The sequence below is a fragment of the Cnephaeus nilssonii genome (genome assembly GCF_951640355.1).
Source record: "Cnephaeus nilssonii genome assembly, chromosome: 21".
NCBI classification, from domain to species: domain Eukaryota; kingdom Metazoa; phylum Chordata; class Mammalia; order Chiroptera; family Vespertilionidae; genus Cnephaeus; species Cnephaeus nilssonii.
Genome location: NC_137092.1, coordinates 5,199,059 through 5,225,389, shown reverse-complemented (window position 1 = coordinate 5,225,389; position 26,331 = coordinate 5,199,059). Strand labels below are relative to the sequence as shown.

The 26,331-nt window shown below is 47.6% G+C and overlaps 1 protein-coding gene across 2 annotated transcripts; it reads left to right on the top strand.

Annotated features, from left to right (window-relative positions):
• The first annotated feature begins 221 nt into the window (after positions 1 to 221).
• Positions 222 to 21,320, top strand: SLC25A24 (solute carrier family 25 member 24). Of its 2 annotated transcripts, XM_079761404.1 has the most exons (11): positions 540 to 649; positions 8,847 to 9,116; positions 10,440 to 10,566; positions 11,556 to 11,643; positions 12,538 to 12,649; positions 13,932 to 14,090; positions 14,809 to 14,961; positions 15,998 to 16,105; positions 16,735 to 16,902; positions 17,721 to 17,871; positions 19,222 to 21,320. In XM_079761404.1, exons 2-11 carry the CDS (start codon positions 8,991 to 8,993, stop codon positions 19,404 to 19,406), a joined length of 1,377 nt encoding a protein of 458 aa, XP_079617530.1. In that variant the 5' UTR covers positions 540 to 649; positions 8,847 to 8,990; the 3' UTR covers positions 19,407 to 21,320. The 2 variants fall into 2 exon arrangements, with proteins under 2 accessions (XP_079617529.1, XP_079617530.1); XM_079761403.1 differs by lacking the exon at positions 8,847 to 9,116 and having other exon boundaries at positions 222 to 649.
• The last annotated feature ends 5,011 nt before the right edge of the window (positions 21,321 to 26,331 follow it).

The window sequence follows — 26,331 nt, the reverse complement described above, 5'->3', positions numbered from 1 at the left end:
GGTAGGAAAAAGTCAGAGATCTGTGCGAGTTGAAGATCAGACAAAGCGCGATGGCCCCGTTTCCAGGCAGCCAGCCTCCTCCGGGCGGGGCGCCAGGCTCCGGCGGGAGGGCGGAGGTTTGAAGTGAAGGAACCTGCGCTCCGAACTGCCCCCTCTCCCCGCGCTTATTAGTTGACTCTGAGGTCCAGGACTTCCGGGCACTTGGTCCTGGTTCCTCGTACCCGCGCCTCTGGCAGCGGGGACCCCGCTGTACCGTCTCCGCGGGCCCACAGCCTCCGGAGACCCGCCGGCCCTTCCCCTTCCTGCTGGAGGCGGGCGCGGGGCGAGCTCCTCCCCGACTCCGGCCTCTCCCCGCGCGCCCCGCCCGGCTTGGGTGGGGTCCCCGGCTGCGACCGGCTCACGCCAGGCCCCGGCAGCCTGTGCGGGGTCCCCGGTGCTCTCGCTCGGCGCCCGCGCCTCCGGGACCATGCTGCGCTGGCTGCGGGGCTGGGTGCTGCCCGCGGCCGCCTGCCAGGACGCGGGGCCGCCGGGGCGCTACGAGACCCTGTTCCGGCAGCTGGACCGCAACGGGGACGGCGTGGTGGACATCGGCGAGCTGCACGAGGGGCTGCAGAACCTGGGCATCCCCCTGGGCCAGGACGCCGAGGAGGTGGGTGGCGGCTGGGCGGCCCGAGGGCCCGGAGGGCTGGGGGACTCGGGGCGCTGCCAGCTCGGAGGGCGGCGGCCCGGGCTCGGCCGGGAAGGAGGAGGAGCCGGGGTTCCCAGCCGCCGGGGGGTGAGACGCTCGGGAATGGGGCGCGGGCCGGGCACCCGCTCCAAAGAGGAGCTGCAGGCTCTGAAAGGCTCCAGTGTTTTTCCAGGTGAACTCAGTGCAGCGAACCCTCGCCCACTGGACCGCCTTTCTTTCGGTCTGAATGCATCCCAGGGCCTTCCCTGCCCCTCTGCGCCTTTGCAAACATTTACGCAAACTTGAACTTGTTAGCTCTCAGGTGTCAGTGGGCCCCCCGATCCGGTAAAAAGCTCACACTTTGTATCTCTTCCAAGTTGCTTCCATCACCAGCTAGTTTTGCCTACCGTTTCAGATCTGTTTGAAAACAAATTGCTAATGTGAAAACATTCCAACCTGTAAAGAATTGTTGTGAGTTTATTTGAGCCAAACTGTCGACAATTGCCGGGAAGCAGAATCTCAACAGATTGGGATAGTGCTTCAGAGAACGGCAGTCTCTCATCTATTCTTATACATAGCAGTCAAAGGAGGGGACGTAGGTGGGCTACATGAAATCCATTGGAGATAAACTAGAGAGGTGGGAGAAAGCAAAAGCGGGGAGGTGGGGGAACCCCTGGGATTGGATAAGAAATAAAATGATAGACACATACTTAGGTGGGTGCAGGAACAATTAACATGTTAACAAGGAAGGAATTTGTGGTCTCTGTCCTGGTGCCCAGGCACATTAGCTTGTGCCCCAAGGGGTCTGGAAAAAGGGAAGTTACAAGTTACCCAGACATTTCAAGGGTGTGTTATCATAGGTGCAAAAAGACAGGTGGGCTCAGTTCAGGTAAAGGTTGACCTCGTCAGTGAAGATACCGGCCTAGGAGGTGACTACCCACCATCACTGCGTTTAGTTAATTTCAGACCATCCTTTGTGGTGACTTTAGGTCTCTGAGTTTGCAAGCCCGCCATGCAGGCCTCCCCTGAGCCTGTCGGGTCAGCATGTGGCCCCTTCCGTCCACAAAGTCTTGGCCAAATATGGTGATGGAAGATGATTTGACTTCGGGTGGTGGGCACGCAATGCAATATACAGAGCATGTATCATAGAAATGTACACTTGAAACGTATATGATCTTATTAACCAATGTCACCCCAGTAAGTTTAATTTAAAAAAAGAAAAAGAAAACCAATCTTACGTTTTCCCCAACTTCCTGTTGAGGAGCGGAGGGACATTCCATTGATTGACATGGAGGGGTTGGCCTTCTCTGAGTCATTTTAATTGTGTGCTGAAGTTCATCCCGCCCTTTACCAGGAGGAGGTGTTTGGAACCTCTCCAACCCACTGCAACCTAAGAGGACACTTTGGCATCCCTGTCCCAAGGGGGAAAGTGATTCAACCACAAGAGCCGACAACTGTTGTATAGTTTTGTATTTTAAGCTACTCATTCAATGTCTGTAGTGACTGGCCTCTTCAGCTACTGTTTGGTCCTGAGTCAGATTCAGGAGGTTACATTTTTAGGAAACAGCCCTTTTGTCCAAGGTTCATAATATTCACTTATTCTTTTTAAAAAGTTCTGACTATTAGTAGTTTTGTTCCCAATGTCATTGCTGGTCCCTTTTGCTGATTGTCTGGTTTTTATTTTCTTCCCTTAATTTCTATTTATTTCCTTCTACTTTCTTTGGGTTTACTCATTTGCTCTTTTTCTTTTTGTTAATCCTCACCCGAGGGCATTTTTCCATTATTTATTTATTTTTTTAGAGTGAGTGGAAGGTTGGGGGAGAGACACAGAGAGAGAAGCACCTGTGTGAGAGAGACACATAGATTGGCTGCCTCCCACAAGGTGTCAGGGCTGGGACTGAACCTGCAATCGAGGTATGTGCCCTTGTTCAGAATTGAACTTGGGACCCTTTAGTCCCTGGGTCCACGCTCCATCCACTGAGCCAAACTGGCTAGGGCTCATTTGCTTTTTTTCTAATTTCTTGCATTAAATGCTGAATTTATTAATTTTGAGCTACAATATCCCTTTAGTCACTTTAGCTGCATTCCCCAAGTGCTTTTATTGTAGTTAGTTCCAAGCATTCTCTAGGTCAGTGATGGCGAACCTATGACACGAGTGTCAGCACTGACACGCGTAGCCATTTCTGATGACACGCGGCCGCATGCCGAGGATGAAACATTTGCTGCTCCTGAGGATGAAACTTTTGCGACTAGGGTCTTGGAGTTATTTTTTTCTTCAAAGTGACACACTACCCGAGTTATGCTCAGTTTTTTGGCGAAGTCTGACACACCAAGCTCAAAAGGTGCCATCACTGCTCTAGGTTCTAATATGATTTCACCTTTGACCCATGAGTTATTTAACCATGTGCTTTAAATTTTTAAATATATGCTTTTTTTGGCGGGGGGTGGTTGAAAATATGCATAAAATAGACAAACCTCTGGCTAGATAGACTAAGAAAGAGAAATTAAAAAATGTCTTCACTTTTTCAAAATTCATATAAGGGCAAGCGTAAAATAAGTTGTGTAAAACTGTATGTATGCAAACACATGGAACAGGATGGCATATGTTTATCACCATAACATAGGTATTTTATACATATACATAAAATATGCATTTATTATCCTAGCCAATTTGGCTCAGTGGATAGAGCGTCAGCCTGTGGACTGAAGGGTCCCGGGTTCAATTCTGGTCAAGGGCACATGCCTGGGTTGCGGGCTCGATCCCCAGTAAGGGGGTGTGCAGAAAGCAGCCTATCAATGATTTCCTCTCACTCTTGATGTTTCTAGTTCTCTCTCCCTCTCCCTTCCTCTCTGAAATCAATAAAATTATATTAAAAACACAACAAAAAAACCCCCACATTTATTTCCAGCATATGTATGAAAATATAACCAAAATTTCACCTGTTGCAAGGTACCTAGAAATGCTAGGTAAAATAAGATAAATCTCCTTTTTATTAAAAAAATAACCCAGACTATTTTTTAGAGCAGTTTTAGTTTTACTATACAATTGAGAGGAAGGCACAGAGATTCCCCATATACCCCTGGCCCTACACATGCATAGCCTCCCTTATTGTCAACGTCACTCACCAGATTGGTGCATTATTTACCAAGGATGAACCTACACTGACCTCATAATCACCAAAGTCCACAGCTCACCTTAGGTTCACTCTTGGTGCTGTACGTTCTGTGGGTTTGGACAAGCGATAATGACATCTCTCCATCACCAGGTGTCACGGAGCATTTTCCCTGCCCCAGCAATCCCCTGTGCTCTGCCTGCTCTTCCCTCCACCGCTGACCTTCTTATTGCCTCCATAGTTTTGCCAGATAATCACCTTTTTACATGCACAGATAAGCCTGTAAGAAAATAAGCAAAATCTGGCCTTACTGCCTGGGTTTAAATTTCGGTTCTGCTACTTGCTAGTTAATTTTGGAACATTTAAAAAAACCTCTCTAGCCCCAGTTTCCTCTCTGTGACAGAGGTAGCACTGGGGTTATTGCGAAGAATGAATGCATTCATGCCTGCTGCCTAATAAGCAGTCAGTTAACGATTAGCTTTTAAACGATCTAATACTGTTACTGCCATCACTACTGAAAGAGAGGTGTCAAACTCTCCCTCTAACCCTGGATCTGTTACCTTTTCTTTAGAACCCTGTCAATTTCCCCCTTTATATTCCCAGACTGTACTATCGATATATTCACAGGTAACATGGCTGGATCATCCTGGTGACTCGCTTCATTGATCATGCTGCTTGCCTGCCTACCCTCATAGCATAGTGCCACTCAGATTTTTCAAATGCCCAAATCATTGCAGTGGTCAGGGTGTTCCCCTAAACCTGGCCATCTTCCCAGGTCACCACCGGGACATCTTAGCGATGGGCTCCTGCCGTGTGGGAGGTATATCCTTACCCATAAGCCACTGTGGCTCTTTGCCTGCGGGGCGGTGAGTGAGCCAGTTCCCAAGCCCAATGTCCCCACCTGTTGTCTTGGGTCCCTCCTGGTAGTAACTGTCAGTTCTGGGCCTCCGAGGGGCAGAAAGCAAGATGGGGTTGGGTGTGCAAGAGATTTATTGGGGGGAAAGGCCTGGAGGGGTATGGGAGAGGGAGCAGGAGTGCGCCGAGGGGATCTTCAGACCAGGATGCAAGTTGAACCCCTGTGAGAAGAGTGCAAGAAGGGACCTAGCTGGTTTGGCTCAGTGGATAGAGCGTCGGCCTGGGGACTGAAGGGACCCAGGTTCGATTCCAGCCAAGGGCACATGCCCAAGTTGCAGGCTCGATCTCCAGGGGCGTGCAGGAGGCAGCCGATCAATGATTCTCTCTCATCATTGATGTTTCTATCTCTCTATCTCTCAGGAAGTCTCAACAAGGCTGGTGGGGAGTCTCCGAGGAAGTGCTGTCTGTTGGGGGGGTCCTGTGTTGGCCCTGGCTGCCCAAGGTGTGGTGGGGTAGGCAGCAGGTTCTCTCACAGGCGGCCTGGCCTGGCCACCACAGATCTGCTTCTCTGCCTCGTCCCAGCCCGTCTTCCTCAGGGAGGTCAGAGGGACAAACCACAGTCCCCAGGGCTTCCCTTGGTCACACCTGGGTCTCATGATCTCCCTTTTTGACCTTCTGTGTTCAGTTCCACTCACACCCAGCCATCATCTCTGCAGGTCTCGGTGACTTACCTGGCGGTGTGACACACACCTGCATTCCTGCGGGCTCTGAGTCACCGTTCACGTTGTGTATGTGGGTCACCGGTGTTGCCTGCATTGTTCTCCGTCTTCCTTGTGTAAAAGCTGCCCTGCCTCCTGCTGATCAGGGTCCATTTACGCCGCCTAGGATGGTGACTTCTCCTCTTGCCTGGTGGTCCCTGGACACAGAGAGTTCCCAATGTCCAGGTGGCGGCTGGAGCTTGCTCTAGTCCCTGGCAAGAGTATATCCTGTTTGGGGACCAGAAACTAACCCTGCAGAGCCCAGCATTGTGGGAACAGGAAGTAAAAAGTCCCCCCCGTGGGTCATTGGGAGTGACAGTCAGGGGACCACTCTTGCTTCCACTCTTGGTTCCTGGATTCTCGTCCTGTTGGGGGCCCAGAGCCAGACACAGCTCTCCGATTTACTGCATCCTGAAGGGTGGCATCCATCTCTGCCACATACTGTCTCCTCGGTGCTGCTTCAGCTACCCTGTGGGACTCTCTAGCACCCTGTGAGGGCGGCTCTTCTGGACGGAGTGGCATGGGATAAGGGCGGTGGACTTCTTGGTCATGGGCCCCCTCCCACACCTCTCTCACTACGAAGTGGGCCCCTGGTTAGATGCTGTGTATGTGGGATTTCATGCCTGTAGATCAGGCATCCATGAGCCTTTGAGGGCAGGAAAGGGAACCCCTCCCAGGAAGAGGTATCTAAAAGATAGTCCCAATGTTTGGATGCCATTGGAGGTACTCTCAGGAAAAAAATTTTTTCTTCAGGTCATTAAAGAAGAGAGGGAATAATCAGGATTCTAATATACCAAAATGGAAATGACGGTGAAGAGTCAGCAGTTTTGGCTGGAAATATGGTTATTTCATTTTAGTGTAGGCTTGGGAGACTTTGGAACAGTGTAGGGCCCCAAAAAGTCTGAATGTAGAATTACGGCAATAAAATGAAAAAAGGGAAGCTTGCCCAATAGGGTTTTACCAATATTTTCTCTTCCTTCTCGAAGAAAGACATCGTTTTAGTGGCAACTCTTTTATTAATACGCAGAGCAGAAGAGACAGGTTTTGTAGAGTATGAAGGTATTACTGTACCCAAGCTCAGGGCTAGCTGATGTAACAAGTTAGCCTGAGAGATTACAGGCAACTTTAACATGACGTTGTTTGCCATGTTCTCATGGGCACATCCTCTCATTGGAACTTTCTTCGGAAAGATGTAGGATCCTAAGGGGCACAGGACTGTTACGCGGAGAGGGGAGCATCTCAGAGTCCAGAGGCTCATATGAGGTGATGGGACCGTCCATTCTTGGTTCTACAAAGTGCTGTCCGTCTGTTCCTTACGACCCTGGCCGTGACGTCTGTCTTTTCGCCGTGGTCCTGTGCACTCACGGGCCCTGGCTGGATGCCCGACTTCTGTGACTCCCTGTGACTGCTTGCATGCTCTGCTGTGCACAAGCAAGGACCATTCTTCGAGGATTGCAAACGTCGCTTTTGTGGGAGGACTCATTCCCGATTGGGCCACAGCATCTCTTGTGAAACAGCGTTAGACACTTGCCACTGCCCAGCTACTCGGGTCGGGGGGCGGAACGTGGATTGCACAGCCTGCAGTAGTGCTTCTGACTAACCATGGCGCAACCTCCCCCTGCAGGCACACCCATGGGTATTTCAAGGACATGTCATGGCCCTCTTTATGTTGTCTGTCATGGCCCTCTTTATGTTGTCCGCACTTGATATGATGAGCCAGGAGAGCAAGAACTAACAGACATGGGCTTGATTCAATTGTCTTGATGGATTTAAAAAAAAAAAAATTCCTTTTTTTGGGAACAGTTTTAGGTTCACAGCAAAATTAAGAGGACGGCAGAGAGATTTCCCGTATCCCTCCTGCCCCCACATATACATAGACTCCCCCAGGATCAACATCTGGCACAAGAGCGGCACATTCGTTACAACGGATGAACCTCATTAACACATCATTATCACCCAAAGCCCATAGCTCAGTTATCTTAGGGTTCACTCCTGGTGGGGTGCATTCTGTGACGCTGGACACATGTGTAATGACATGCATTCACCTTTCCAGTATCATACAGAATATTGTCACTGGCCTAAAAAACCCTCCGTGCTCTGCCTGTTTACCTTCCCTCAAGCCCTGACCTCTGGCAACCACTTACTTTTTTGCTGTCTCCGTAGTGTTGCCAGAATGCCCTAGAGATGGAATCATACAGGAGATAGCCTTTTCAGATTGGCTTCTTTCACTGAGTGATAGGCATTTCAGGGTCCTCCATGTCTTTGTATGGTTTGGTAGCGCATTTTTTTTAGTGCTGAATAATATTCCATCCTCTGGATATTCCACAGATTATGTACCCATCACTTAAGAAGGACGTCTTGGTTGTCTCCAAGCTTTGCCCATTGTGAGTAAAGCCGCTACAAACCTATGTGTGTCGGTTTTGTGTAGACATATGTTATCTAAGTTTTCAACTCCTCTGGGTGGATACCAAGCACTGGGATTGCCGGATTGTACTGTGTGTGTTTAGTTTTGTAAGAAATGCCAGAATGTCTTCCTTTTTTTCCTTGTTTTTTTTCTTTTTCCTCCCAAAAAATTTCTTTCCAGAGTGGTTGTACCATTTTGCATTCCAGCCAGCCATGAATGTGTGTTCTGGTTGCTTTACATGAATTTTAATACAACTTTTTTAAAGAGTACGCCATATTCCGGAGGGTAGATGACCTAAAAGGCAGGGTGTTTATTGTGAAACCAGCTTCCCATATCCGGTGGAGCAGGATGAGGGCCCACAAGGATATGCATAGGGGAGAGTGGGGTTCAGGAGAGTCAGGGACATTGCTTCTGAGTATCTCCTGACTTCTCCCTGGGACCCCAGCTGCCTTGACTTCCGCCCACTTTGAGGTCTCCCTCCCAGGTGTGCCTCTGAGGCTAGAGCTGGGACCTGGCCTTAGGGCGGCCTTGCCCGGCAGCCACTGTGATGCGGGGTGAAGATGAGGACCTGGGTTTGGGGGTGACTTGGGGGGGTGAGAGGGTGAGGGAGCATCGCAGAAGGAAAGGCCCAGGTGGGCAGACTCTCATTAGGTCCCCAATTCCCAGTCTCCACGACAAGGATTCTTCAGCGTCTCAGCCTTCGAAGAAGGCTTCTCAGAAAGGGGTGACCAGACAACTTCCAGAAACTGCTGGCTCTCCCCACCCCCATCCTTGTGGCCCTGCGGCCAGGCCCCAGCCTCCGATCCCCCCTCTTCTGAGAAAAGATGCTCCACCTCTGGAGACAGCCCGTGCCCAGGTCTTGGAGTTGTAGGCTTCTCCAGGGAAACCGGGGTGTCTGATGGGCTGCCCCCGAGGCCACCGCTCCCAGCCCCCAGCGTGCCCCCCCCTCCAGGCCCCCAGCACCGCGTGCCTCCGCCCGGAGCCGTTGCGGGGCGCCCTCCCCTCCCTGCGCTGCCTCTCGCGGATGGGACTTGTCTTGGGCGTCCTAGCGGATGCTGCTGCCGTAGGTCTCTGCCGTCTGGACCGGACCGGACCGGACCGGACCGGGCAGAACCCCCCCTTCTCCCTCTCACGTCCACGTCTGCGAGGCTCGGAGGGGCCGGCGTGGACCCCCCTGCCCCCCTGCCGCCCCGATGGACTCGCTCTACCAAGACCTCTTCTGGTACCTGGACCACAATGCGGACGGGACCCTGGACGTCCTGGAGCTGGAGGAAACCCTGGGCGACATAGGGATCGGCTCCTCGCAGCAGCCGGGGAAGGTGGGCCTGGGCCCGTGGGCGGGAGATGTCGGGGCCGGTGTGCTTGTCTTCTGGATGATGACTTATTTACTCTTTATTCAACCTGAACGCTTGTCCCCTGGTTACTTGGGGTTGGGGTCAGCCTTTGGTTCTTCACGGGTTTCCCGCCGATCTTCGTTTCTCGTTCTGCACTCCAACCCGTCCGTTTCCCTCTAGGCTTCCGGCACCCCATGAGGCTCAGACCTCTTTCTCTCCGGGTCCAGAGCTGGAGGTCTGACCGTGATGCCGCCGCCACACCCAGGCAGCGTCTTCCCAGAAGAGCGAGAGTCTGTGGATGCCCTGGCCGGGGTGGCTCAGTGGATAGAGCCTCGGCCTGCGGACTCAAGGGTCCCAGGTTCGATTCCGGTCAAGGGCATGAACCTCGGTTGCGGGCACATCCCCAGTGGGGGGTGTGCAGGAGGCAGCTGGTCGATGTTTCTGGCTCTCTATCCCTCTCCCTTCCTCTCTGTAAAAAAATCAATAAAATATTTTTTTTTAATTAAAAGAGTCTGCGAGCCTCGGGTGGGTGACGGTGAGGGTCTTCACAGGCAGGAGGGGTACATTTTGGGTGACAGTGGAAGAGGGCTTACAGGTCATATTAAATACCATGCTTCTGATTGCTTCCTCTAACGCAGTGGTTTCTACTCCTAGAGAGAATTGGATATGACAGCTTCTTATAAGGGAAATATTATTTGATTTTGGAAATCCAAGGGGAAAAGACTATTTTATTTTTTTATTTTTATTTTTTTTACATTTTTTTATTGAGGTATTATATGTGTACATATCTTACCATTGCCCCCCCACCCCACACCCATACATGCCCTCACCCCCCAGAGTTTTGCGTCCATTGTTTATGCTTATATGCATGCATACAAGTCCTTCATTTGATTTCTTATCTCCCCCACCTCTCCCTAACTTTCCCCCTGTAATTTGAAAGTCTGTTTGATGCTTTACTGTCTCTGTATCTATCTTTTTGTTCATCAGTTTATAATGTTCTTTATTATCCATAAATGAGTGAGATCATGTGGTATTTTTCTTTCATTGACTGGCTTATTTCACTTAGCATAATGTTCTCCAATTCCATCCAGGTTGCTGCAAATGATTAGAATTCCTTCTTTTTTATGGCAGCATAGTAGGGAAAAGACTATTTTAGACATTTAAATCCCAAGTGTTTGTCTTCTCCCTGGGGATTTATGAAATACATGTCTTATAGGAAAACAGCCCATCTACTTGAAGTGTGTGGACAAGTAATTTAGTATTTTAACCCATGTTAAAAGACTTGTATTTTCTTTTCTTTTTTTGTAGAAAATTTTTATTACTGGTGATATCGACAAAGATGGGAAGCTGGATTTTGAAGAATTCATGAAGTACCTTAAAGACCATGAGAAAAAAATGAAATTGGCATTTAAGAGCCTGGACAAAAACAGTGATGGTGTGTTTTATTTTCTATTCATCATCAGCTATGAGGAAGCACTTATACTTCCAAGAGTCTAGAACAATGTGTATTTAGCCTTTTTTTCCCTTAGGTGATAATGATAACTATTATTTTTAATCCTCACCTGAGGGTATGTTTTTATTGATTTGAGAGAGAGCGAGAGCGAAAGAGAGAGAGACATTGATCAGTTGCCTCCCTTATGCACCCCTATTGGGGACCGAACCTGCAACCTAGGTGTGTGACCTGACCAGGAATTGAACCCTTTTGGTGTACGGGATGATGCTCCAACCAACTGAGCCACCTGGCTGGGGTTTTCATTATTACTAGTGTTAATACTTGTTTCTTAGTAATGTGATTTTTACATAGAATTCATGTTTTTCGTTAAGAAAACTCATTATTTGTCCAATGAGTTAAGAAACTGTAAGTTAGGGCTGTTTGTAAAATGTTAACTATGGAACAATATGCTGATTTGACTTAAAGCTATGGGTTAAAAATAATTATGTTTCCTTGTTCTCTGGGCAAGAGAGGTTTATTTTGCTTTCATATTTAGGCATAAAAATGACATAATCTAAATTTTAAAAACTTGTCGATTATGTTACATTTGACGGTCTTTTTGAAAGAATTCATTTAGAGCAGATACTCTCTGATTTTGAAAATGAGAAGAAAAAAACAGATAGACATTTAAATGTGTGTCTTTGGACTGGAATGATGGTTTCTCTATTTAGATTAATAGATAGAAGTGAGTCCCATTTGTGTCAAGCAAAAAGCAGGAGTGAAATAATGTGTGTACTTGTTTAATGTACTTATTAGTTTTTGAGTTGATATTGCACTATGCACTTAAGCAAATCTAACCCTCCCCTAAATTCTTAAGTTTACCTTAATCCAGCCAAGGCTTTCCCTGATAAAACGAGGGAATTGCAATTCATGATTTCTAAGGTCCTTACAGGTCTGACGCTGAGTTTATGCTGTTTTTATTTCTTTTAAAGGAAAAATCGAGGCTTCCGAAATTGTCCAGTCTCTCCAGATGTTAGGGATACATATTTCTGAAAAACAAGCAAAGTTGATTCTTCAAAGGTAAGCTCTCCAGTGGATTGAGAATTGTTTATTTTTCTTTGATGTTCACGTTCCTGTCCTGCTTCAGAGAGCCAATGTCCGTGTGGTTAAGACAAGTCCTTGCACCTCGCCATTCCTCACTGCAGCCATTCGATATCTTTCTCTCCTTTTCCTTCCTTTTCGTGTGTGTGCACACATATTTCTAAAGTGTAGAGAGGGGAGTGCAACCTCAGGCAGGACTCTTTCTTCTCTTTAAAATTTATCATTTTGTTTAAATGTAGTTGGTATACGATCCTATATTAGTTTTAGGTGTACATTAGAGTGGGGCAGTATTTTGAGGCCTCACAATGTGACCACCCCACTAATTTGAGTCCTTGTCTGCCCGCGTGCAAACTCAACACAGGAGGATTGACTGTATCCCCTTCACCTTTCCATCCACCCTCCGCCCCCTCCCTTCTGGGGACCATCCCTTTGGTCTCTGTTTCTATGGGTCTGTTTCTGTTTTGTGTTTTTTATTTGAGATTCCACATATAAGAGAAAGACAGGATTCTTTTTTTTTTTAAAAAAAACTTTTACTGTTTTCAGAGAGGAAGGGAGAGGGAGAGAGAGAGAAATATCAGTGATGAGAGAGAGTCATTGATTGGCTGTCTCCTGCACACCCCATCCTGGGGATGGAGCCCACAACTTCGGCCTCAGCCCTGACCAGGAATCCAACCAATGACTTCTTGGTGCATGGGACGGCGCTCAATCCACCGAGCCACACCGGCTGGGCTAGGATTTTAAAATATTTAATGAGAATATTAAGTTGGAAAAGAAATGGTCATTCTGTAAAAAAGCCAGCAATGGTAGTTTTATTTGTAAATTCTGTTTTGTTCCTTAGTTAGCGTCTTCTTCTTCCTTTTTTTTCCCCCCCAGCATTGATAGTGATGGAACGATGACAGTGGACTGGGATGAATGGAGGGACTACTTCTTACTTAATCCTGTTACCGACATCGAGGAGATTGTCCGTTTCTGGAAGCATTCCACCGTAAGTGCGCTGCGTGGATCAATTTGTACGGGTTTGGGGCTGTCAGCCATTGGGATGGTCACCGCCTGAGAACACGGACATTTACAGCGCAGGTGGCCAACCAGGTCCCAGGGGCTCCTTAAGCTGCGGAGCTCTGTTTACTGCATGTACATCACAGATTCTTACTGTGTCTTTGGAGATAGTTGGTGACAGCGCCCCTTTTACTCACAGGCAAAGGAAGAGAGCTACTACTATTGCATAGCTCCTTCCCCAGACACTCTTACCTATAAAATCTTTCACACCAAAATCATTTACATAATAAAGTTGTAAGACTATTACCATTAGAGAGCTGTGTTTCTCTCAAGCTACGTTGGTAATCTCCAGTAAAGTTTAGAATAGATTTAGAACTGCCTGTTAGCTGAATTTTATATAGAATCTTTTGCATGTTTTAAATGACAAGTCAGATTTATAAAAATATTTAGAGATGGTCTGTATAGGAAATAGGTTTAGGGATATTCACATACATAGTTTTTATTTACATACTAGAGGCCTGGTGCATGGATGGGGTCCCTCGGCCTGGCCGGCGATCAGGGCTGATTGGGGCCGCGGGAGGTTGGCCGGACAGGGTGGAGGGGCTGCGGGAGGTGGTCAGTCGGCCTGATTAGGCCCGATGAGGGCTGGCCAGCCAGGGGGCGGAATGGGGGGGGAGGGGAGGTTGGCTGGCTGCAGGAGGTTGGCTGTGGGAGTGCACTGACCACCAGGGGGCAGCTCCTGCGTTAAGCATCTACCCCCTGGTGGTCAATGTGCATCATAGCAACCGGTTGATAGGTCGTTTGGTCGTTCAGTAGCTTAGGCTTTTATATATATAGATTTGAAGCATATATCATGGTGCAAAGCATAACACAGATATAATTACGAGATAAAGGGTGCATTTTTGGAGAATTGACCAGCTAATTTCTTTCTTTAGTTAAAAAGAAATAAAATACTGCCCTTTCATTCTGACTTAGACACAGAGGAGAAAATTGACCCTGAATCCATTAAGAAAATAAAGTGTGACTGTTGGTTTTGTAAATCGGTGAACACTGTCAATTTCCATTTCTGGTGAACTGACACTCCACACACTCCACTTAGTGAGAAGGAGCCGTTGACCCTCATCTCTGCTCAGATTGGTTTGGTGACTTTCCAGGGAATGAAGCTGATCTTAACTATAAAATAACACCTGCTTCTTTAAAACAAAATTTCTGGAATGATCTATGTTTAGTTGAAGGAGCCTGTAATCTCTGCCCGTCCCCCGTCTTAACAGGGTATTGATATAGGCGATAGTTTAACTATCCCGGATGAATTCACGGAAGATGAGAAAATGTCGGGACAGTGGTGGAGGCAGCTTCTGGCGGGAGGCATTGCTGGCGCCGTCTCCCGAACAAGCACCGCGCCCTTGGACCGTCTCAAAGTCATGATGCAGGTGAACTTCGAGACCTTGTGTCTGTTTGTCCTAAATTCCCATCAAACAACAAGAAATAGGGTGCTTTGGAAAAAGTTATAAAACTCTCCATAGTAGTCTTTTATGCCTTTAAAAAAATACCTCTGCATTTTATTGCTATTAATCCTAAATTCTGTCCATGTAATGATTCCAGTGTTCTGCCAAACCTCAAATTGTTGATACATGTATGTGATGAGCTCTTAATCTTTGGTGTTCTACAACTATTCAAGTGTTTAAATATTCAGTCATTATTGTAGGGGTCTCCTTAAATTGTTTATATGTTATACATTTTCTTTCTTTTTTTAAAAATTAGTAATTATTCTTTCCCCCCCAAAAATATATTTTTATTGATTTCAGAGAGGAAGGGAGAGGGAGAGAGAGATAGAAATATCAATGATGAGAGAGAATCATTGATCAGCTGCCTCCTGCATGCTCCCTACTGGGGATCGAGCCTGCAACCCGGGCATGTGCCCTTGACCGGAATTGAATCTGAGTCGCTTCAGTCTGCAGGCCGACGCTCTATTCACTGAGCCAAACCAGCTAGGGCTGTATGTTATATATTTTCTAAGCCTCCGATCTTCTGTTTTCAAACACATCTTCTTGCAGTATTGGAGAAGAGAGAGGGGTTTGGACTGTTACTATAGAAATAGTAACAACAACACGTCACCAGTATTTTGTAGCGTTTTACTTTTATTTTCAGGTCCATGGTTCAAAATCCGACAAAATGAACATATATGGTGGCTTCCGGCAGATGGTGAAAGAAGGAGGGATCCGCTCCCTTTGGAGAGGAAACGGCACAAATGTTCTTAAAATTGCCCCGGAGACAGCTATCAAGTTCTCAGCCTATGAACAGGTCATTGTCAGTGCTGTCTTGTCAGTGACAGTATAATTCTAGGCATTGCCTACAAAAACTGATTTCTAGGTTGTTAATATTTGCCACTTATTTAACAGTTTTGTTTGTACTGGTGAAAATAAACCCACCTTCAAAACAGAAAAACTATGGGGTCACTATTCAAAAATAGTGAACACTATTAACCCTGCATTTTCTGTGCATCTGAGAAAGAATGCTGTTATTCTGTTTGAGCAAAGGAGCAGCTAGTTCCTCTCTGGGCAACATCTGTGTTCTGCGGGAATCTCACTTGAAAACTGCTGTCCAGCCAACGGAATGCATTACCATTTAAGCCTTGCTTTCCTGCTAAGTATGGTTAATGCAGTGTTTGCATTTTGAAAAACATAATCACATGGTCAGTTAACTGCCTTCTAGAAGCTGATTTGTGTTTGGTATTGTCTTATTCAGCTTGTGCTGCTGTAACGAAATTCCATATGGTGGGTGGGTCAAACAACAGGTATTTATTTCTCACAGTTCTGGAGCTGGGAGTCCAAGAGCAAGGCGCTGACCAGTTTGGGTTCTGGTGAAGGTGCTCTTCCTGGCTTGCAGATGACGATCCTCTTGCCATGTGCTCACATGGCCTTTTCTCAGTGCATGCATGTGGAGAGAGAGAGAAAGAGAGAGAGAGAGAGAGAGAGAGAGAGAGAGAGAGAGAGAGAGAGAGAGAGAGAGAGAAGAAGAAGGAGGAGGAGGAGGAGGAGGAGGAGGAGGAGGAGGAGGAGGAGGAGAGGAGGAGAAGGAGGATGAGAAGGAGGAGGAGGAAGAGGAGGAGGAGGAGGAGAAGAAAGAAAACTCTCTGGTGTCTCTTCTTATAAGGACACTAATCTTGCCATGAGGGCCCCACCCTCATGACCTTGTCTGACTCTAATGACCTCCCAAAGGTCCCATTTCCAAATACCATCCCATTGGGGGTTACAGCTCCCACACTGCATTTGTGGGTAGGGACACACAATTCTGTCTACAGCAGGTACTAATGTGCACTTACGATTGACTCACACAGTACAAGAAGATGCTTACCAGGGAAGGACAGAACATAGGGACCTTTGAGAGATTTGTTTCTGGTTCCATGGCTGGAGCAACTGCACAGACGTTTATTTATCCTATGGAGGTACGTGCCATCGTGAAGTCTGACAGCGTTAACGGTTTTCGTATTCACGATCCGTGGCTGTGTAGCAAGTAATCCCCAGATTTAACAGTTTCAAACAACAAGCATGCCTCACTCCCCGGCTTCTGTGGCTCAGGGATCTGGGAGTAGCTGGGCGGGGTGCCTGTGGCCCAGGGTTCCTTACAGGCTGCAGTCAGGGTGTTGCCGGGCTGCATTCAATGTGTTGGGGATGGATCTGCTTCCAGAATCTTCTGTTTGTGGTCAGGCCTTCCTGGCTGCTGGCTGGAGACATGGGTCCCTCATCCCCTCGGCCTCTGCACAGGCTGCGTTAATATCCACACAACGTGGCAGCTGGTTTCCCCAAATTGGTGATCTCAGGGGTGGCAGAGCCCCCAAGAAGGAAAGTGCATTCTTGGGTCACTTTGTAAACCGTTGGTCTCACAGACCGCCCCTGGTGGAGTGTGGGAGGGCACCACACCGGGTGTGAGTGTCAGGACGCAGGCCTAGGGGGCGCCGCCCGGGAGGCTCGCTGTCACGGTGTTGATGAGAATGAGAACACTGTTCCTCTCCAAAGAGTTTCATGGCGGTAGAGGTCACACGAACAACCGTTTTGTTTATTCCTTCGCTACCAGGTTCTGAAAACCAGGCTGGCCGTGGGCAAAACTGGGCAGTACGCTGGCCTGTTCGATTGTGCCAAGAAGATTCTGAAGCACGAAGGCATGGGAGCTTTCTTCAAAGGTTATATTCCCAACATACTAGGCATCATACCTTACGCAGGTATAGACCTTGCCGTGTATGAGGTGAGTTTGTAGCCATCTTTTGAATCTGAAAGTGTAGCTATATAGTTCTTATTGTTTGAATTTGACTGTGTATGGAGAAGTACACGTATACCAGGGAACAGTTTGTGACCCAAAAGTAGATTCAAGGGTGTTAATTTACATCTATGTCTATATCTATCTATATCTATATCTATATATCTATATATCTATATATCTATATATCTATATATCTATATATCTATATATCTATATATCTATATCTATATCTATATCTATATCTATATATCTATATCTATGTCTATATCTATAGATATATATATTTAGAGAGAGAGAAGAAGGAAGTGGAGAGAGAGATAGAAACATCAATGATGAGAGAGAATCATTGATCAGCTGCCTCCTGCATGCCCCTACTGGGGATCAACCCCACAACCCGGGCGTGTGCCTGACCGGGAATTGAATCGTGACCTTTGGGTCCATAGGTTGATGCTCAACCACTGAGCCACACTGGCTGGGCATCATTTTTCTTATTTATCAAATCAGAAGGATAACTCTGCCTCAGAGCTTTGCAAAAGGATTAAATGTGTCCAGTACAAACGTAGATGTAGTCGGTAGAATGACATTATTTTTATCAACACTCATGGTAGGAAATGTTCTTTAGGTCCTGCAGTTGGTGTGCTACTGACCTTCACCGTTATTTAGCAGACCGCCCAGGTCTGGGTCCGAATCCCTCCTGGGAGTGGATGGCCCGTCTCCTGCGGGACGAGAGCAGCTGTGAAAATGTTCATGTTGAGGGAATGAGTTGTTCACCGTCTCTCCGCTTTTTTCCGTGTCCCTTGCAGCTCTTGAAGTCCCATTGGCTGGAACATTTTGCCAAAGACACGGTGAACCCCGGAGTGGCGGTGTTGCTGGGGTGTGGCGCCTTGTCCAGCACCTGCGGGCAGCTGGCCAGCTATCCGCTGGCTTTGGTGAGAACACGCATGCAGGCTCAAGGTGGGTTTTTCAATGAAGAGAGTATACCTCCACCTTCCGTTCTTTATTGCCTCCCGAAGGAACCTTCTCACAAAGCCTTTTCCCCATCACTCCCTCTTCATGAAATTTTAACACCACAGACACGCTGCGCATGTACTGTATGTATATCAGTGCTTTATGCATCAACAGTAAGGGTTGTTTTTACTCATGTTGAGAACACATGTTTTAAGAATGTATAAGCTTTGCCCTAGCTGATTTGGCTCAGTGGATAAAGCATTGGCCTGTGGACCGAAGGGTCCTGGGTTCGATTCCGGTCAAGGGCACCTACCTTGATTGCAGGCTCCTCCCTGGCCGGGCCCTGGTCAGGGCGTGTACAGGAGGCAGCTAATGGATGTGTCTCTCTCACATCGATGTTTCTCTCTGTCTTTCCCTCTCTCTCCCACTCTCTGTAAAAATCAATGGAAAAATGTCCTCAGGTGAGGATTAAAAAAAAAAAAGGAATGTGTAAGCGTTAGTATCTAGAATCTAGATGGACGTGGGCTCAGGTCCTTGCACACGGCCTCTCTGGGGTTTCCTTTTCTCATCTGTAAATGGGAACGGAGACCGGCGGTGCTGTAAGCATTAGCAGCCATCTGTGTCACACACCGGGCGTTTGTCCGCTTCCTGGTCAGTGGTGGCTGCAATGGCTATGACTGTGGCCGCCACAACACGTGACACTGTCGCCTCCCTCGACTTGGAGCCCACTGTGCCCTCCTGGCTTTTCTGTCACCTCGTGGGTAATTCTCTTTTCTTTTTTAAAAAATTTATTTGATTTGATTTCAGGGAGGAAGGCAGAGAGAGAGAGAGAGAGAGAGAGAGAGAGAGAGAGAGAGAGAGACAGAGACAAACATCAATGAGGACAGAGAATCATTGATCAGCTGCCTCCTGCACGCTCCCTACTTGGGATGGAGCCTGCAATCTGGGCCTGTGCCCTGAACTGGAATTGAACCGTGACCTCCTGGTTCATAGGTCGACACTCAACCACTGAGCCACGCCAGTTGGGCTAATCCTCTTATGCTTCGCTGGCTTTTATTGCTCTGTTAGTAAGGTATGCTTTCTGTGCCTTTCTTTCCTCTTTTGCTCTTTCCCTGGCCAATCTCACCCTCTGTCATCTCTTTAAACAGTACACCCTGAGCATCTACAGCTCGATCCCCAACCTCTCTGCCACGTCTGGCCTCTGCTCCCCCTTTGTATAGAGGGTACTTTCTTGGACTCCCTGGAATAAATTTGACCCTTTCCTTCTGCATCATTCTGAAGCATAACGATGCATACTAATAAGAACAAAGCAGGCTTGAGGATTGAATTGGCCTCGTTTCCTTTTTTATTTTCTAGCCATGATAGAAGGAAGCCCACAGCTGAACATGGTTGGCCTCTTTCGACGAATCATTTCCAAAGAAGGGGTACCGGGACTTTACAGAGGCATCACCCCAAACTTCATGAAGGTGCTCCCGGCTGTAGGCATCAGCTATGTGGTTTATGAAAATATGAAACAAACTTTAGGAGTCACCCAGAAATGACATGTTGAACTTTTTTTTTTTTTTTTTTTGCTTTAGCTCGATTACACTGAAATTCTCAATAATCTCTAGAGGGACTTTTTCTCCTAGAATTGCACGTTGATGGCAAAATAAGTATTTTTTTCACAAAAGGGAAGAGCTTATCAATGATCATTTAAACATTTTATCTCAATTTTCTATATACAGAAATGTTTTTTAAAAATCATAGTTTTGATAAGCTCATCCAATTTTGAAAAAGCCAGAAAATGAATTTTATCTCTTCTTCTTAGTCCTTTCTACAAATCTCTGCCCCGAGTCCTCAGTCTGAAACATGAACCTGCTTGAACTAACTCTGTTTTGCGTGGTGGAATCATAAATCATCCGTCTTTGGTTTTGGGTGGTTCAAGTGTATGCCAGCTTCTTTATACTTGTCTTTTTCTTAAATGCCAAGATGATCAGAAAACCTCAACGTTTAAACTGGTTTATATATTTTGAATGTCTTTGTAGACTTCTTAACATTTCCTTGTAGACCTGTTAATAGAATGTCGTTGCATGAAAGACATACCTTCCGGCAGCCAAGTAAGTATAGGGTTTCTATCCTTGCCTCCCTTTAAGCTGAATGAGAATGAACATAAGTGGCTGGATTTCCAGGCGTGCGATTACCCTCGTCTATTGATATCGTTTTTGTAAAGGAGGAGTGATGAAATAATATTTATTCTGCGGGCCTTTTTCTCTTCCCCTTGCCCTGTAATTTGGTTCCTGAGAGGACACACTGACTGTCAGCATATTCCTGTTACGTTATCAACACAAGGCAACTTATTTGAATGGTTGTTTCTCTTCTGTCTTGGCTTTGAACAGCACCAGGAAACAAAACATTTTCATGGAGACCGGCTTTTGAAGAGCGTCTCTCTTTTTTGTCCTTTGTTTCCTACTTGAATCAGATTTAACTGGGAAGGTTTCTGAGGACCATTCTTGGTCATCTGAAATGTCTTCATTACATGAAGTGGGTTGATCCCGGGTGAGTGACATTCCCTGTCCTCCCTCCCTGTTGAATTTCTTTGAACCTGCACTTCTCCATTGGGCAGCACAAACCTGAGAGAGTAGTACATATTAGTAGTAGCAAATATCTTCTATATTAGGTACTTACAGTTAAACAAAAGGCCCAATTTATAAACATACACATTCATAATCTCTTGCCCCAAGTTTTAGAACATGTTATTATAGAAAATAATTTTTAATATTGATAGCATGTTTTTATTTTATTAGAGCTATTTTTTTTGTAGTTAACTATCTTTTCTGATTTATGTGATTAGGACTTAGAATAACATTTATTAGTTGAAGTTATTCTTACCATTTTTTAAAATTTAGTTTCTAAACTTGTTTGACTTCTAGTAATTGCTGTTATAAATTGTCAACATTTTAGTGAAAATCTAATGATGTAATGGCATTTACTTTCTTTGAATCTACCTCTTGTATTTTATGAACCAAAGAGAAATGTTGGACTTGTCTTTGTGAAACATATTCCAAAATATAGTTTTCATTGTATGAGTTATGACTGATACATGTGTCAGTATTTTTATACTACATATAAGCATGGGACTCTTTTATCTTTTGGGTGGTTTGTACTTTGGAGTAATACATAATGATAATATTAAGGTACATGATTAGCTCTTTCTTTTTTTACTCATAAAAAATTATGGAATGGACAACTGACATTTCAAGCTACTGAAAAATTATCATTGTTCATTATGAATTTAAATTGTGTGCTATTTAACATTTGTAAGGAGTGAATGTGATTTATCTGTGCATCTTGTATCTTTTGAAACAATGATCTTGTATCTTTTGAAAAGAGCCCGGAGTTGAAGATAGATTATTTCTGGCATTAGTGAATACTTACTTTCCATTTATATTAAAAAGTATATGTATTTGTTTTAAAAATGACTTGTTTCCTTATTTAAAAAAAAACACACCCAGTTTAACTGAAGCAAAAAACAATGGCAGTGTCTTTTCTGGCCCATGTGGCTCAGTTAGTTGAGTGTCCTCCCATACACCAAAGGGTTGCCGGTTAGATTCCAGGTCAGGGTTCGATTCCCGGTTGTGGGTTTGATCCAGGTGGGAGCATGCAGGAGGCAGCCGATCCGATGACTCACTCTCACATTGATGTTTCTCTCTCTCTCTCCCCCTCTACCCTCCTGTCTAAAAAAGAAATCAATAAAAAAATCTTAAAAAAAGGGCTGTGCCATACAGCTTGTATCACTGGCAGTGGTTTGAAAAATACTTTTCATATTCTTTCTGTAGTCTTAACAAATACTTAGGCCTTCCCCGAACAGCCACAGTAGTTACTGTCTCTAGCATACATTTTGATATGTTATGTTTTTCTTGATGTCCAAGTTCCACATTTACTGAGTAGGGTTCTACCCCTGTGGGTGCACAGTGCCACCTCTTGGTGGCATATCAGTTTGTTCTTTGATCTTCACATCAGGTCACATGTATAAACGTGTGGCATGTGCTGCACCGTATGGCTCAGCGGTTGAGCGTCTACCTACGGACCAGGAGGTCATGGTTGGATTCCCACTCAGGGCACATGCTCAGGTTGTGGGCTCAGTCCCCAGGAGGGGGCATGCAGGAGGCAGCCGATCAATGGTTCTCTCTCATCCTTGATGTTTCTCTCCCTCTCCCTTCTTTGAAATAAATTTTAAAAAATTATATATATATATATATATCATCTATCATCTATCTATCTATCTATCTATCTATCAATCAATCAATCAATCATGGTTACCTTTCCCTAAACAGAAATTTTGCTGTGGAATACCTTTATTCCCATGGAGTTTCTTTCTTTCTTATTTTTTAAAAAATATTTTATTGATTTTTTACAGAGAGGAAGGGAGAGGGATAGAGAGAAACATCGATCAGCTGCCTCTTGCACATCTCCCACTGGGAATGTGCTCGCAACCAAGGCATGTACCCTTGACCGGAATCGAACCCGGGACCCTTCAGCCCGCAGGCCTAAGCTCTATCCTCTGAGCCAAACCGGTTTCGGCGTCATGGAGTTTCTTGTTTGGAGGGAGCACCAAAGGAGTAATGGTATTTGCAGAGGGGAGCAACCAACCACAGGATTTGCTAAGTGAAACCGTGCTTTCTGTGGCACTGCTTCATGAGGAGGAATTTGTGGGTGCAGCTGCATGGTTTTCATTTCCGGGACGGCGCCGGCTGTGTCTGGGGTTTGGACACGGCGTGTTGGGTTTTCTCCTGGGAGCACACGGCGTCCGGAACGCAAGCCCGGGCCCAGGCCGCCTTTGCAGGATCAGGGCTGATGCCCGTGAGGCCGGGCCCCAAACCTCCAGGATGGCCGTCTCCCTTTATCTGCAGCTTCACGGCCCACGATTCCGTTACCCGCGGCCAATGGGGTAGGAAAATATTAAATGGAAAAGTCCCAGAAATAAGCCATAAATTTTAAATCCACTTGGTGCGGGCGAGTGTGATGCAATCTCGCGCTTTCTCCGCAGGACCGGAAGCAGCCCCTGGTCAGCACCTCCATGCTGCGTACGTGCCCCACGTTAGCTACCTGCTCCCACATTATTTGCGTCCTCCCACGTTAGTTGCGTGCTCATGTTCGTTACGTGCCCACGTTAGTTGCGTGCCCCCGTTAGTTACGTACCCACGTTAGTTGCGTGCCCCCGTTATTGCGTGCCCCCGTTAGTTACGTGCTCCCGTTAGTGCGTGCCCCCGTTAGTTACGTGCTCCCGTTAGTGCGTGCCCCCGTTAGTTACGTGCTCCCGTTAGTGCGTGCCCCCGTTAGTTACGTGCTCCCGTTAGTGCGTGCCCACGTTAGTTACGTGCTCCCGTTAGTGCGTGCCCCCGTTAGTTACGTGCTCCCGTTAGTGCGTGCCCACGTTAGTTACGTGCTCCCGTTAGTTGCGTGCCTCACGTTAGCTGCGTGGCTGTCTTGATGATAAGACTGGCATCACCAGTCCCCCTTGTTTTACTTAACAATGTCCCCAAAGTCCGAGCGGAGTGATGCTGGCCACGCGGAGACGCCAGAGAAGCTGCCCAGCGCTTCCTTCCAGCGGAAAGGGCAAAGTTCCCGACCTCGCGAGGCCTTTTGCCGTCTCGCGGCGTCGTGGTCCTCGGAAGGGTGAGTCCTACAACAGGCTCTCGGGAGAGGGAGACCCTGTGCCCAGAGCTGCGGCCCGGGATGCCGTTCTTCCTGCTCCGTGATCCGTCCTGGGCCGCCTCTCGCTGTGCTTGGTGGAGAAGCGGAACGCGATCCTGGGCGTGTGGGCGGGGGAACGCCCGCGTGTGCGGGGTATGCGGGTCCAGCCGGGGTTTCCCGCGTCCCCTGGGGGTCCTGGGCCGCGCCCCCTGCGCAGGGGGACGAGCGGGCCGTGGCTTCCACCTGCCACCAGGGGGCAGCCCTCCCCCGCGCTGCGGCTGCGGGCCCGGGGCGGACACCGGCCTCCGCCTGGAAAATCACCGGCCGCCGCGCCGGGCTCGGTTCCCGCACAAACCACCGCTGCCGGGTTCGAGGCGTGGAGCAGGGTGGCCGCCGCCCTCCAGGGGAGAGGTGACAGGCACACACGGTCCTTTATGCGTCGCACCGAAGAGAAAGGCGTGTTTTTATTTTGGGGGACAACCTTTCAAAAATAGAAAGGTTCCGTTATTTTACAAGTCAAAGTAGAAGCCAGTGGAGAAGCAAACATGACTGCCCCCACACGGAGCTGCCCTTAACGCTTCAGAGGCGAACAGGGGACCGGGAGACGCGGTGCGGTGTTTGTTTGCAGAGGGTCACTCACATTTTTCAGGCGCTGACGCTATTTTGAGACGTGTGCTCCGAATTCAAGCTTGAAGCCTGAGGGTGGGGAAATAAGTATAAAAATAAAATAAAACCCAACAAGTCAGATGCACCACAAAACTTGTTTGTGTCTTTCTGTTTTAGGAAATTTATATTTTTTTCCGAAGGTGTTTTCATTGATTTGTGTGGTGCTCTCCTTGACATGTTTGTTTTTCAAAAGAATCCAATGTAGGTTTCAGAGGAAGCGAGCTTGCCTGCTTTCTGGAGTAATAAACGTCGGAGGGAGGGTTTAACGGGAAAGTCGGCAGCTCAGTCTGTGTTTTTGAATTAAGCTGGAGCACCCTTTCGTACCAGCGAACAAGGTGGTTTTTTGTTTTGTTTTGTTTTTCATTGCTAAGTTTTTATTTCACGGTTATGCTGCCGCGTTAGGACAAATACTTTACCAGTGTGCAGGTATGATGTCTATAGGGAGTTACTTGAGAAATAAGACTGTAAGAGCTTCAATTGCACAGATCCTAACGAGCGAGTACATTCAGATCAGAGAGAGGTAGAAAGGGGGCGGGAGGGAGAAACGGGCTCCCTCCCCTCCTGCCTGCACCCCTGCTCCTGGGGTGTCTGTCCATCCGCTTTACTTCCCAGCCAACCGGCCACCTGCATACCAGTCCGCGTGCCTTCCAGAGAAAACAAAAAGAGAATCAGGGCGATAAAACTGGCCTTTAAAAATAGCTAAACTCCAACCCGGCCCCAAACGGAGACAAGCTTTCCGCTCACTTCCCTCCAAGATCACAGCAGAGCGTCTGCGCCCGAAAGGAAACGCAGAGGGCCCCGCGCTGAGATCCGGTGATGTCGGGGCCAGTTTTCAGCCAGCGTTAGTTTTAAAACAGCAATAATGAACATTTAGGACAAATGAAGGCAATTCTGATAAAAGCGAGAAAGAAAAGATTAGAAAAGTGAAGACTGGAGTTATAGGGCTCGTCCAAGGAGGCTAGAGCGTCTCTCTGCTGTTTCCCAGCTTTATTTTAACTGGGAGGATATCACTCTTTGTGTGTGATACTGAGGTTAGCTTACATTTTTATTTTTTTAAAATATATTTTATTGATTTTTTACAGAGAGGAAGGGAGAGGGATAGAGAGTTAGAAACATCGATGAGAGAGAAACATCGATCAGCTGCCTCCTGCACACCTCCTACTGGGCATGTGCCCACAACCAAGGTACATGCCCTTGACCGGAATCGAACCTGGGACCCTTGAGTCCGCAGGTCGACCCTCTATCCACTGAGCCAAACCAGTTAGGGCGATAACTTATGTTTTGACTCAAGACAGACACAAGGATGAATTTGTCTTTCATCGAGTTGGGAAGACGGCGTGATACCAAATGGTGGGGCTGAGTGGGGAGGCGGGCAGTTGGGTGTGGGACATGGCAATTGGAGATGCCAATGCGATGAGAAGGCAGATCTGGGGTTCGGGGGAGAGGTCCAGGTAGACATGTGCCCTTGGGAGCCATCAGCATGGAGGTGGGACTTAAAGCCTGACCGGATGCGATCTAAGGAGCGAGCGGAGACGATGAGAAGATTGGGGCGCACCCCTCTAGTGAGAAGTAGAAGAAGCTGGCACCCCGCTAGTAAGAGGTCAGAGAGACAGGGAGCAGCAGGGAGGTCGGGGACAACCTGAGAAATAATGTGGTTTCTGCTCCCGGGCTCACAGTCCTTTGGAACGACGGACACACGAGCAAGTTCAATAAGCGCTGGGACCGAGTGTGCCCAGTGACGGTGGGGACAGGGACGGGGTGTAGACCAGGTGTCATGGGGAGGGGACATCTGTGCTCAGTCTTGGCAGGACAAGGGAGATGAATAGGGGTGTTCTGGGGAGACCTGTCAATCTTTCCAGGAGGCGGGCAGGTGGGAGGGGCGCATGCTGGAGGTGGGCACAGCCCCAAGGCGGGGGCTGCCCAGGGTCCTGGACATTACTTGGCACGTGGTGCCCGGTAAATCCTGGTCGGAGGGAGCGAGGAGGGGAGCAGAGACAGGTCCTGAGTTGGGGTGGTGGACGCAGGATGTTGTAGGAGCCGGTCTGGGCAGGTTAGGCCTCTCTCCTGCCCCGGCCCCTGGGCCTGGTGAGGCTGAGTCATCTCAGTGCCCGTTAGGGAGCGGAGGAG

Bases quoted from the DNA above. Each gene is read 5' to 3' on its own strand.
- SLC25A24 (XM_079761403.1), top strand. From the start codon at position 467: ATGCTGCGCTGGCTGCGGGGCTGGGTGCTGCCCGCGGCCGCCTGCCAG. The intron at 12,650-13,931 runs GTAAGTGCGCTG...CCGTCTTAACAG, and splicing joins GTTTCTGGAAGCATTCCACC to GGTATTGATATAGGCGATAG. The intron at 14,091-14,808 runs GTGAACTTCGAG...TTTTATTTTCAG, and splicing joins GTCTCAAAGTCATGATGCAG to GTCCATGGTTCAAAATCCGA.